General features: G+C 36.1%; 1 protein-coding gene across 3 annotated transcripts in view; it reads left to right on the top strand.

Annotated features, from left to right (window-relative positions):
- Positions 1-14590, top strand: part of LOC150104471 (E3 ubiquitin-protein ligase CHFR-like) — a 232383-nt gene that overhangs the window by 173059 nt on the left and 44734 nt on the right. For all 3 annotated transcript variants that reach the window (XR_016548572.1, XM_090395650.1, XM_090395651.1), the window contains one exon: positions 8675-8745. Coding sequence is in view for 2 of the 3 variants with exons in the window: in XM_090395650.1 (XP_090251776.1) it covers positions 8675-8745 (71 nt within the window). In the remaining variant the exon portion in view is untranslated. The remainder of the gene's footprint in view (positions 1-8674; positions 8746-14590) is intronic.

Genomic DNA, 14590 nt, shown 5'->3' with positions numbered 1-14590 from the left:
AATGATAATGACCAAGATAATCCTACTTTTACTGCTGATATAATTAAAGGAGGTCTTAAACTGGCCAGTAATTTAGGCAATTATTTTACCCGACATGATCCAAATGAAGAACATGCTGGGAAGTTTTCACGTGAGCTTAAGTTGTTAATGTCTTCATACAGAGAATTATATTACAACTTATCTAAAGCATCAACACAGCGATTAATAACTGAGTTCATGTCTAAAACTACTGAAACAACCAGTGGTACTTTTGTTCAAGACATGACAAGAAGAATTCCACAAGTTGAGACGGAAATTGATGACGATAATACCATATCTAGTAGTACTAGTGATATTACAGTATCACGAAAATGAAAGCCTTTCATGTTTATTGTCAGAAACTGATAGCAAATAACATAATTTTTTTATAGAATCCTTAGCAAACAACTGAAATGAATATGTTTTTTTTTTTTAAGTTATTAAAATTCATTATATGTATGTGTGTTCTCCATGAAATGTAAATAAACATCTTATGATCCTAACAAATTTAATGTTTGTTTTTTCATTTTGTTTATATTTCAGGTTTGGAACCAATCTTCACTATGGAGTCAGTAGTTCTTTTTACACGTCATTTTTATGAATGTATCTCTCGCGTAAAAAGAGGTTTAGGTGTACTTTGAAAGACTACTAAATGAAACAAGCAGTGTCAGCACGATAGCAGAAAAATCCCAACAGGAATGCAGTCAGGAATACATATTCATACTTGAAGTAGAAAATGTCATCAAAAACTGGAAATGTAGAAAGGCAGCTGGAAAAGATGAAATTTTGCCAGAAATGCTCAAATATGGAGGTATAAAAGTTTTACAGTGGCTGCATTGCATAATTCAGAAGGCCTGGTTAGAAGGTTGAATTCCAGAGGATAAGAGCAAAGCTCTCATAGTACCCATCTATAAAAATGGAAATAAAACAATGAGAGAATTGCAGAGGTGATTCCTTACTGAGCATTTATGGTAAGATTTTGTAAGTATACTTGAGAAACGGCTAAGAAAATTTGCAAAAAGGAAGCTTGGTGAAGAACAAAGATTCAGGCCAATTTGAGGTTGTCAGGATCAGATTTTCACTTTAAGATAAATAGTTGAATAATCTTGAGAATATGACATGGTGCTAAGAGGAAAAGCGTTTCAAAACACTCCACTTATATGATGTAAATGAGACATTTATATTAAGCAATACATAGGTGTGCAACAAAGGTCAACATTTTCTCCACTGTTATTCATTATCTGTCAGTGGTCGCCAAAGTGGTCGATATCGATCCCCAGGGGTCAATATAACATTGTTAGGGGTCAATAGAAAAATATAAGACATCATTGTATGGGTAATATTTAATTTGATTAACTTGGATTACCTCTATCCTGAATGACAAAGCAATTAAGAGTGAATCGTGGGAACAGTGACATGAATAGGACCTATAAGATGGAGCAAGGTCATAAAAATAGTTACGGAGGCCAATCAAGTAGGCCAAAATGATGTATTTACCAATAAACGGATGTCGGTGGTTCCTGCCCTGCTGGCGCAGCGGGAGCGAGATTGCAACATGCACGCGGTTGCTTATTTACTTATACCTGCACGTATTCGATCCCAGTCTCATTTTTGCGCATTGACATACAAGTAAGCATTAATGTTCTAAAATTCATCAACATACATATTACGTAATATTAAAATTACCTAATAGTAAAATAGAGGAGGTCGATAAAAAGTCAAGAAACTCTTGAAGGGGTCGACAGTCAAAGAAGTTTGGCGACCCCTGATCTATGTGGATCACACTATGAAAGAAAGTGGTATTAAATCTGATATTAAAATTTGTAATGTTAACTCTTTACTTTATTCAGATGATGTTATACTTCTGAATAAATCTAGTACAAGTCTGCAAGATTCCCTGACTAAATTGAAAGAAGAAAGACATAAGAATATTAAATAACATGAACACTAGTCCCGATGGCATCTCTCCCATTGTACTCAAATGTTGTGCTCCAGAGCTAACACCTTAAATACTGATCTCGATACCATGCTTCAATGGGACAAGGATAACCTAGGCACCAATGGTGCCAAAATGCAGTCCTGCCTTTTCTCTTGCAAAAGGAATCTTAGCTCACTTTCCCTCATCCTCAGTATAATACACACATCACTAAACAGAATGAATTCACTCTCCTTGAACTGACATTTACCTCTAACCTTTCTTGGTACAAACACATCACATCAATAGCTTTCTCAGCTTCTAAAAAATTAAGCATTCTTTTCCACTCAAGAAGGTATTTTATGCCCACGCTGATACTAACCCTATATACATTCCAAATCCACCTATTATTAGAATACTGTACTCACATTTGGGGTGGTGCACCTAAAACCTCCTTAAAAATTCTTGATGCTGTCGAGAGGAGATCAGTTCGGCTCATAGGTGACCCTCTCTCACAGGCTCACTTCAGTCTCTATTGCACAGATGCAATGTTTCAGCTCTGTGTCTCATCTACAGGTACTTCCATGGGCACTGCTCCAGTGAATTGGCAAGTATCATTCCTCCACTTGCTGTTAGGCCTGTTAAAACAAGAGCAGTTGCTGTTCTATATCCCCTTACATTACAACTGCAAACTCATTAAACCAGCTTCTTCTCTTCCTCATTTATTCCATCTACCTCTTTCCTCTAGAACAGCCTTCCTCATGATGTGTTTTCCAACAGCTCTTTAAGAAGAATGTCAATCACGTGGGCTATAAGTTCTTGTACTTCTTGTGCATAGGATAAAATAAATAAATAATTTTAAAACAAACAGATCAGTAGTCAACATGAAATGGGTTACTGATCATGATGATTATAATATAGCAATAGTAAACAATAAATTAAAGATGCCAAAAAATTATATTCTTGGTTCCATCCTTTATCCAAGTGTAAGCAAAGTTTGCATGTGAAGTATCTTCATGATTGGGCTACTGGTATATAGGGTATATAGTAGGTTTGAAATTAGCTTGATGGCTATTAAGATGGAAGGTAGACACTTCAGTTTTTGATAGGTTTTGGTTTAGATGCCACTGTTAGAAATATGAGTCCAGAATTTTCAAATCATTTGTAATTATTTTTCAGCTTCATTAAACTTGGTGCTTTTGTGTGATTATTGCAAGGATATCTGCATAAGCAAATTTCCTTGAACTGGTTTGAGGAAGATAGTAAATATGTAAATTAAACAACATGGAGATAGTACGGAGCCTTGAGGGAGTCCATTATTAAGCTTGTGTGGTCGACGTTTTGAATTGCCTGCAAATACTTGTATCCATCTGTTATTAAGCATATTGTTCAATAAGTTGGCGAATCTTCTACATGGAATCATCTTCAGAAATTTAAATAGTAGGCCCGTTCTCCATACTTGTCATATACTGATGTTAAGTCAATGAACACAGCAATAGATTTCAGATGTCTCTCAAAACCATTCTCAATCTTTGATGTAAAAGTCAGTACTTGTTCACAACATCCTCTTCCTGGTCTTGAAGCCTGCTTGCTCTGGAGGTATTAGGTTGTTTATGATGGGAGGTATTCTGCTGTATATAATCCTTTACATATGTTTAAGAGTAACACTCATAAGAGCTATGGGTTGGTCTCTCTCTCCCTCTATGCTCACTGGACATCTACAGATACTTGATGATGTGCCACACCAGGCGGCTTCGCCATGTAGGCCTGTTGTTTGCTTTTCTGGCAGCCTCAATTCTCTGAAGATCAGTCACTCCACACACACCATCGATCCCTCTCATTTATGGTTTACCCCTTCCTCTTTTTCCAGGAACTTTACCTTCTGTTACTGTTCTGAGAAGTCTCCCTTCCATCCTTTCTATGTGTCCAAAATATTTTAACTTTCTTCTGTCAGTATGTGATTTCCATTATTAATGTGAAGAATTGCTGTTCAGAAGACGTCAGAAAAAGGTTAGGAATGGCTAAAACAACAGTCGGAGACCTGTCTAAAATCTGGAAGGATGGATCTATCTCCATGGGAACAAAGTTAAGGATTTTGGATGCAATTGTTTTTCCAACAGTGACTTATGGATGTGAGACTTGGAACCTAAAGAAGTCAGATAAGAAACGGATATCTCCTTCTGTAACACCACATCTCAAAAGCAGATATCCGTTTCTTATCTGACTTCTTTAGGTTCCAAGTCTCACATCCATAAGTCACTGTTGGAAAAACAATTGCATCCAAAATCCTTAACTTTGTTCCCATGGAGATAGATCCATCCTTCCAGATTTTAGACAGGTCTCTGACTGAAAAAGGTTAGGAATGTTTTAGCCATTCCTAACCTTTTTCTGACGTCTTCTGAACAGCAATTCTTCACATTAATAATGGATCCCAGGTACTCAAACTTGCTGACTTCCTCAATTCTTTTTCCATTAAGGTACACTTGTTTCTCAAGAGCTTCTCTGTTTGTATTTCCTTTGAGAACCATAATCTTTGTCTTGCTAGAATTGAGTTGAAGTCCTCTGTTATTACTGATCTTGTTAACTTTGTCAAGAAATAGGACTAATTCTTGACAAAGAACTAATTCTGTATCATCAGTATACCTCAGATTACTGATCAATCTACCTCCTATCCTAATTCCTGTCTTGAGCTCGTCCAATGCTTCACGCATGATGTCCTCTGCATATATACTAAACAGGTGGGGAGAAAGTAAACATCCTTGCCTAACTCCTTTTCCAACTTGAAGCCAGTCAGTCAATCCAACACCTGTTCTTACCGTGGCTTCTTGCTCCTTATACAAGTTAGCTATCAACCTGATAGTGTGTTGAGGAAAACCCATTCTTTCCATTCCGGCTACTAACCCTATATACAAGGGGGGTTCTGGAAAGTCCTGATAAACACCTAGAACAAAAATGATATTAAAGCAACTGATATACCCACAAGAAAGAACATGCAAGAATATAAGAAAATGAGTTACCTTCTTAACTCTACTACTAGTATGTTCTTTCTTGTGGTTTATCAGTTGCTTTAATATCATTCTTGTTCTAGATGTTTATCAGAACTTTCCAGCCCCCCTCTCTTAAATCCCAAATCCACCCATTTTTAGAATACTATACACACATTTGGGGTGGTGTACCTAAAACCTCCTTAAAAATTCTTGATGCTATCCAGAGGAGAGCAATTTAGCTCATAGATGACCCTTCCCTCACAGGCTCACTTCAACCTCTATCTCACAAACACAATGTTTCAGCTCTGTCTCTCTTCTACAGATACTTCATGGTCATTGGAGCAGTGACCTATAGAAGTACCAACTACGTATCTGGGGACAGACTTTTTCCAGTATAATTTTTTGTGGTCCTCTATGCATACATATTATATGACATATATGTATGCAGTTTGGTGAATTAATGAAATTTATAGTACTAGTAGGAATATCTTATTTTTTACTAATATCGATTAGACTATGGATCAAGAGTGTTACTTTCAATGTCTATATGTGTTTTTAAACTTGAATAAACAATAATTACACATTTCTGTTGTTTAATTTTATTTTTCCATATCAATTTTTTTTATACTTTTTATTGTATTTTTTAATGTAATTTATTTTCACATAATCCTGAAACTCTGCTCTGGAGACCAAACATGAAAATTTTTCAAGCTACTTTGCACTTCCAATAAATGGGGGCAATAGTCTTACATTATAGAAAAGCCTTTGATGGGAAATACCTACATTCGATTCCTGTCCATGGTGTGAGGAACCTTTATTTGGTCTGTTTTGACTAAAGGTTTAGCTGATCTCATACCAGAGGTAGAGGGTTTTTCACCTGGAAACTCGGGTTTTTCATCCCTGTGAACACACACAGACTACAGTCATAAATACTTGCCTTTTGAGGATGCAGCAGAGGAGTGACCAGCCGGCTGCATTAATTTGTCGTAAATCCCTCATGAGGGGATTCTACCTGCCCTAAGGAATGGATGAGAAGGGAAGGAAGGAATAGTCTTACACTGAGCAGTGAAATTCATCTCCCTTAACATTCATACTTGCAGCAGGATTTGAACTTATAGTCTCTTGGTTGAAAGCAAGTATGTAACCACTCAACAAAAAACTGCCAGTAAATATATGTATCTAAAATAAACATATTAAATAAATGCATAAAATTGCAGCTGAAATCACTAATTGCATAATTCAATTATGGAAACAAGATCACAAGCAGACTATATATAAAAGAAAAATATGGTAGTACTCTATACAGTTGCTCGTATGTTTCTTGGTGACACAATGCTGCTCCTCTTATCTGTATGTGTGTAATCTATAAAAGTTTGTAAATATGTGCAGCTGTTGTTAGAGGAGTTCAGTGATGTTGGCTAGATGATTCAACAGCAATATTTCACTGTATTCCAAGCAGTGTATTAGTGATGAAAGTAAAACAGAAATAAATTGACCAGTACTCTTAACCTCACATCAGCAGAAGAAAAGATTACAGATAGTACGGGAATATAGTTGAGGTAGCATTTTTATATTTCTGGCCAGCTGTGTTTTTGTTTGGGGGTTGGAAATCTCTCTCTCTTTCTGTGTGTGTGTGTGGTGGGGGGTTGAAAAATGCACTTGCCCACTCACCCATGGCAAATAGATTTTTCAAGCTGGCAAGTAACTGCAGACTAAACAAAATATATTTTTTATTTAATAAAAAAAAAACTTTCTAAACAAATTTTTGTAACTTTAAAAATGCACAAGAATATGCATAATATAGTAATATAGTTGATACATGATCTGAATGACCTTCAACAAAGGGGACAGTTCCTTAGAGATACCATTCACTGAAAAGCGCATCCCTAAGAGACCTCATATTGTTTTTGAACCACCTCTGTAGTGCAATTGGAAGAAGTACAGTACATTTTGTCCTTTGGTGGGCATAACAAGAAGAATCTTTATATGGGTTTTTTCCATTGAAGGCAAGGTAGCAGGGTTTTTCTCCCAGAAACTAGGTTTTTTAATCCCAAATACAGGCAAATCGGCCTTGAAATACTGCTGCTGGTGGTGGTGGTTGGTAGTAGATGGCATTGTATGTAGATGATGGTAGTAGAGGTTCAGTGTAGTTGGTGAATTAATTGTGGAGAATGAGAATTGGAGAGTAGAGTGTCCTCCTTCGATGAGTCCTTGGAGATATCACATATTAATAATAAAGGGCCATTCTAATAGCAAATTATATTTTCCAAAAAAAAAAAAAAATAGTGTTGTTTTTACTGTTCTTCCTATTATTATTTATTGACTCTTGTTCTTGGAATGGTTTTAACACAATGGAAGTGTTCTCCAGACTGATACAGCATCATTAATCACTTGGAACTCCTGTTGACTTATTAAGATGCATTATTAAAAATCTGGGAATCTTGGGCATGAACTTTTTTTTTTACCTGTTGAGTAGAATTTTGTATAATTTGTCAAGCCTTCTCTCTCTCTCTCTGTGTATACAGGGTGTTTCAAAAGGGGGTATACAACTTTGAATGACAATAAAAGGTAAGTAGCAATAGATGATCAATTTTTATCCCCATGGAAATGTAGTGTAACACTTGAAGTTTCAATGCAGTTAAAGTTTGATATAACTGCCTCCAGTAATTCTGCAGACATTCCATCTATAATCAATTTCCTGCCACACGCGACAGAGTATATCTGGCATAACTTCAGCAATGGCAGCAGTAATTCTGGAACACAGCTCATCCAAATTGGATGGTAGTAGTAGTGGTACAAACACTCAATCTGTCTTGCTGGAAATGTAAGCATCTGTCGTGGTCATTGTCATCTAATTGTGGCATTAGGTACCCTTGTAGCATGTCCAGATACATACCACCAGTAATCGTAGACTCCGAAAAAAAGAAGGGTACATACACTTTCTTCTTGCTTATCATGCAAAAAGCGTTAGCATTTGGGGTACCTCAAGCAGTTCTACGATGACATGTGGATTTTTGCTTCCCCAAATTTTGCAGTTGTTGAGTGTTTACTTGCCCACTTAAGTGAAAAGTGTACTCATCACTGAAAAACCATTGTGTCCAAAAATGTCCTCATTTTGTTCTATCGTAATGGTCATTTTTGTACAGAAATCATGGCATATCTTCTTATTGTCTTTCTTCAAATGTTGTATGAGGGAAAAATTTGTAGGGCCTTAAATATAGACAATGCCATAAAATGTACACACAGTCACAGTGGAATTCCAATTTGATGAGACGTGCGTCTGGTTGACTTTCCATGGCTTCTCTGAAAACTTTCCTGAACTTCTTCCACAACGGCATTGGCAGCATGTGGCCTCCCATTGACCTTGGATGATACACAGAACAGCCTGTTTCCAGAAACTTCTTGTGCCACATGTAGATCGTGTACATACTAGGAGGTTCTTTGCCATATTGAAATTTGTTCAGAGAAATTTCTGCACAAATTTCTCTGAACTTGTGTTGCAGACTTTGTTTTCTCAAACCAAAACATGCAACGTGCTCACTCTGCACCATTGAAAGTTGCATTTTCAAATGGTGTGACGTATCATGCCATCTAGTGTTGTCATTTGGTTTGATATGTTTCACTACATTGACACTCACTCAGCTTTTGTACATCATCCAAGTTATTCTCTGTTCTCCTGCAAAGTTGTATATACCCTTTTGAAACACCCTATGTGTGTGTGTATATACACACTTTTTTTTTTTTTTTTTTGCAGATATTAATTTTGAGGAAAAGTGTCTTCAGAAGCTCATCAACAGAAATCAGTATGAATCAAGTATATTTCAAGTAAGTAATGCATGCAAAATAAATAAATTAAAAAAATTTTAGCAACTTTTCAAGTTTTTTTTTAATCCTTTCAGAACGTTTATTGATGCCATAAACACTTATCTCTAACATGGTTGAGACCTTTTCAGGATGGTCTTCATCTTTTCATTTCTCCTACCTTTGATGCTACATCTCCAGGCAAAATCAGATTTCTCTTCTATTACTTTATCCCTTTAGCCATTCCTCACAAACACATCACATCCATACCCTTCTCAGTCTCTGAAACACTTGGTGCCCTATTCCACTCAGAACACAGTTTCTCGTCTGGACAACTGCTCACACTATACTAACTCATTTCTTCTCAACCTTAGCATAATGTTCTCACTTTTAAGGTGATTCACCAAAAACTTTTATAAACATACTCGATTCTGTTTAGAAAAGGTCAATCAGATGACTTCTTTTCCTTGGACTCATTCCAGTTCACTTTTTTCACAGATGTTCTGTTTTTGCCTTATGCATTTTTAATAGCTTATGCATGAATGTTTTGGTATCTCCATTAAACAGCATTATGGATACGGAAATTTACCTCCAAGGCTAATAGGTGTGATATGCATTGCTGCATGGTGGTGTTGGAAGTGTTTGTTTGTAGGTCAAAACAAGCAGCAACAACACGTGTTGGATCATCTCATACTTGTTTTACAGTATTATCTTTTGCAACTCTAACAGCATGTACTTTATGGAGATGTAGTTCTTTTTGAATCTTAACAGTTTCTATCACATTAGGATCACCATGATCTATAATGTTCTGAAACTTTATGTGGCACATGTTTCAGTATGGGGCTCTTTGAAAGCTAAGATTAAAGTAAGTATTAAAGATTAAATTTTATGCCTATAAAAACTTTCCTTCACTAGAGGTACATTTCTTTTAGCATTAGAATTCTTTATGCAGAGTCTACATCTGTATTATGTTGAAATTTGTATCCAAATCTATGGTTAGGGTTTTTCTGCTTTGAATTATAGCTATTTATGGGGTGATCAAAATTAAAGTACAGTATCCCTGTTTAAGACCCTGTGGAGCACCACCCAGTGATCCAAATGCTGTGAGACTTTGCAGGGATACATTGTGTGTCATGTGGAAGCAATATCTTGTGTGTGTGTGTGTGTGTAAGAAAGAGAAAAGCTCACAAGCATGAATAACATTTTTATTCACTTCCATTATGCATTCACGGGCTGTACTGTTGAATGCTGCCCTTCCTGGTATGCCACAAACTGCATCCTTTGCACAGTGTGTTCAACGACAGAATGCAGCAGTATGGATTCGCTAACGTGTGGAGGGACCCCATCCTGCATGAAATGTCTGAATCTATGCACAGGTATCGCTGTAGCTGTGGCACAATAAAATTGTTTATCATATTGCGATACTTCTTGGAAATAACTGAGCAGATCACAGGACCCAATTGGCAAAGCCCTCAAAGAAGAATGGTCCAATGATAAATGAAGCTGTATGCCCACACCAGATAATAACTTTGGGTGAATGCAAAGAACTTTGTTGGATTGCATGTGGGTTCTGCATAGCCCATGCCTGGCAATAGTAGATATTTAAAGCTCCATTCAGGTAAAAGTGAACCTCATCTACTCACAGTCATAAATGGCCATCCAGCTCTACTTAGCAAGGAATGCTAAACCGAATATCAGTTGACTTTCAAAGTCCTGCAGGCACAACTCCTGTGTAAATGTTGTCTTGAATGGGCAGAAATGCAGAGCCTTCCATAGAATTTTCTGGACAGTTGTGTAAGGCATGTGTCTTGATACAGCACTTGCACAGTAGGAACCAACACTATTATTCATGGCCTACTTCACAACAGCAGTAACAACTTGATTCACGTGTTGTGAATATCGGTTTGCGACCTCTGCCAGGTCTCTCCTAATGCCATTTCTTCAAAATAACTAATCATTCATCACAATCATTCATACAGATAGTGGACCTCATCGATATTTGTTCAGGCAACAAAATTCACAGAGTGCAGCATCATGAGCTAAGCACGTTGGGGCAAGGTTAGTGCCATCACTGTGGGCAGTATTAGCAAACCAGAATGAAGGGAAAAATCCCATGTCCATCTGTTTAATCCCCTCCCCCCAGCACCTGCCAACTTACTTGATATGCAAATTCCATGCATTTTTATGTTTACAATGCCCCTGGTGGTGAATTTTGGAAACACTTTTTTTTTTTTCTCAGCTATTACTTCCGCATGACATGCAATGTATTCTTGCAAAGCTTTCCAGCATTTGGATCACTGGATGGCACATCACAAGACCTTAAACAGGGATACTTTAATTTTTATTACCTTGTATTTTGGAAAGGAATTTATATGCTCTTTTATTAAATTAATTTTTTGTTCTGAAGTTTTCTTACCAGGTTCTTTGTTATCTCTTTAATCTTTTGGAGATACAACTGACCCTGAAGCAGATTTTTTCTTATTGATGACATTAGTGTCATCTAATGTCATTATCTGTTTATTGCTTAAATGAAGAATTAACAAGAAAAATTTCTTACGTACTCTGTGTCCTCCCTGGCTATAGTAACAGCTTTCAGTTTCTCTGCAAGCTGCTGCTACTACTTCTTTCTAGTTTTTCCAGAAAGTTAATGTCAAGTTTATAAAAGCTTTTTGAAGTTTTGAAATCCCAAGTTTTCAATAATCAGCAAACATTTCCTGCCACTTTGGTTCATTAACATTCTCATTACATCTATATCTGCATCTTTGGTTGTACTCCCCCCAGCTCTTTTCTCTTTATGAGCATTTCCCTTCCTGTCCACATATTATTGTTTCCCTTCATTTTTTGTAATTTGTAGTTTACTCTATTTCTCACCCAGCTGTTCACTCTTAACTTTCTTTTTTAACAACTTGTGCTACAGGAGCTTCCTTCACTGCAGGTTGATCAGTACTAGCTTCTTATTCAGGCTCCTGAGTTGCAGATTCATTGGAATCTTAAACAAAATAGAAATAACTCATTACTTATTTTTCACGGTATTAACAACACCACACACACTTTTATCACAAAGATGTTTTATTAATGCTTATATTTTGCTGATTTTCAACTCAGCATCATCAAAGCACAACACATTTGTATACACGACAGTGAATGAGTGAAACAATATAATTGCAAAAGACAAAAGATCTAAAGTCCTATTTTTGGTGCCCTCTAACGGGAGGAAAAAAAAAAAAAAAAAAAAAAAAGCAGCTATCCAGGAGTTTTTCTTAGGATAACTGTTTCCCAAATTTTTGGCAAATTAATGCAACCATATTTGTTAAGGTTGGGAGAATTCTTCAAAGCCATTGCTGACTCAAAAAATAATCTTTCAGATCTATAACGACTCCTAAATAGCACATTCGTTTTCCTCCATCTAATCCTGCATGAAGGAGTGTCCAAAGCGTGATCTGCCAGTCCTGACTTGCCATAGTAATAGTAGCGAGTGTATCTTTCATGTTCTTCCAGGCGGATGTTCACTGATCTTCCTGTTTGCCCATAATAGGCCAAGTCACAGTCACAAGGAACTTCATACACTCCTGGGTGTGCTAAAGGGTGAAGTTTATCCTTAGGCGAGAGGATCAGAGTTGCCAGCTTGACATGAGGTTTGAAAGTGGTGCAAAGGCCATGTTTCAACAATACTTTGGCTCTCTTTTCCGATGTACCTCTGATATAGGGAATAGAAATGGTCATGTTGTATTCTTGTGTATTAGGGGAGGGCAGAGTAATGGGGCCTATGTAGTATTTTATCTATGTTGTAGGGATTGTAGCTGTTGGCTAAGAACGTATGGCGCAGGTATTGGAGTTCAGTGGTCAGAGGTGTATCGTTAGAACAAATGGCTCTGGCTCTGTGTGTAAGTGTTTTTAAAATGCCATACTGTTGGACTGGATGATGATGTGATTGTTTATGTAGGTATCTTCCTGTGTGTGTAGGCTTTCTGTAAATAGAAAAAGATAGTGATCCATCTGAAAGGCGGGTGACTAATGTGTCGAGAAATGGTAAACAGTTATTTGATTCTTCAGAGTCTTAAGAATTAAGACTCTGTTTCAAGCCAGATGAAAAACAAGAAAGGAAGATGTCAAGGAAAGCTGATTTTCCATTCTAAGTTTATGGCCACATCCTGAAGCTGCTTTATATCCATTCCTAGAAAAAATCAACAACTTCCATACTTTTATCAAATGTATCATAACATCCTCCTCTTCTACTCTGCATATGACTGCCTAAAAAGATCAGTATGTTGTGAACCTACCTTCACAGGCTGATGCATACAACAGGATTCAGCACATCCATCTTAAATATGGCACTATTAAAACTACTCAGTGGAGCACATATTGCCTGCTGTAACCCTTTGGAACTGGCATTGTCAAAAGAATTATGCAGTAGAATAGCCTCAAACCAAAGATGCATACAAGGCTATTCAAACTCCAATTCTGTGCTAATTTTCTACATTACTGGAAACTCAGAATCAATCAAGACTCCTGAAAAAAAAAAAAATTAAAAAAAAAAAAAAAAAAAAATATATATATATATATATATATATATATATATATATATATATAACCTTGTCTGTTTTCAGGTATCTACCTGTCAATAGAACTGTTCTTCTTGTTATCTTGCACTAAAGATAAATCGTGTCCACTTTCTCTCCCAGTATTTACCAAGTTCCTTGTAATTGCTGTTTCTCATACTTTGGACAAATGAAATCATCCATTGAGATGACACTTTTAAGAATATTATTCCTACATTGGTTATTAAAAATTCCACAAATGTGGGCTGGCTCAGCAGAATTGATATTGACCACAGAATCTTCTGATCAAACCACCTGTCTCTTATAGATTCTTCCTTCCTTCCTGATGTATGCTATTGCATAGACCCGTGCTTTATTGTGCAGGCATTCAAACCATATTTGACAGAATAGGGTGGCTAATTCTTATTCTTCTGGCTGGTTTGCCTGTTATGAGGAATAAAAAAATAAATAAGTTTCCAGGAAAAAAAAAATATCCTCCACCTCTGTATGTGACCAACTAACACATCATTCGATTGAAAACACCTGATAAAGGCTCCTCACGTCATAGACTGGAATTGGTCCTTCCAACCAGAGGGCTCATCTAAACCAACTGAGCTATGGAAGCCTTGCATAGATGCCATTTTAAATTTCAACACTTATTCAAAGAGTGCAGCAAAGTACTATATTAATAATTATAATTCAAAATTATAATAATTAAAAAGATGGAATAACAGTGAAATTCATTGTTATTCTGTCTTTTGACTTATCTGTTACCGAAGATCTGTAAGTTTCAGATCAAAATATCATGTATATTACATTATTACCATACCTTCTTATTCTTATGAGTTTCATAAGAATAATATATTTTCTTAGTAAGTATAGAGAAATAATTAAACCAGTTTTACACAAAATATTTCAGTATTATACCACTGAAATCTTGAGTCTTATATATAAATTAGTTGTTCTTTACTTTATGTGGCACTAAAATAAATCTTTGTTCATCTTCTGACAGGAAACCCAACAACCCTGAATCTTTTTTAGAATGCTCTGAGTAGATGAAAGCTATCTTTTTCTCTTTGAGAAACTTCATAAAACTGAATAATCATTATTGCAAATTATATTTTATGATATTTTATCATTGCAAATTAAATGATATTTTAATGCGTATTGATTTACATAAGCTTAGACAGTGATTAATATAAACTTATAAGTTCATTTATTTAATACTGTAAATATTACACTATATTTATTATTTATTTGTACAAAGATTTAAGTAGTAACTGATTTTCATTATCTGGTGTGTTTCCATCACCTTGCTTATTAGTGGCTTG

This window comes from Typopeltis vanoorti, chromosome 7, assembly GCF_054136105.1.
Source record: "Typopeltis vanoorti isolate ZY-2024b chromosome 7, IOZ_Tvanoo_1.0, whole genome shotgun sequence".
Lineage (NCBI taxonomy): Eukaryota > Metazoa > Arthropoda > Arachnida > Uropygi > Thelyphonidae > Typopeltis > Typopeltis vanoorti.
Note: the sequence above shows the minus strand (reverse complement) of the source record. Positions and strands in the feature narration are given on the sequence as shown.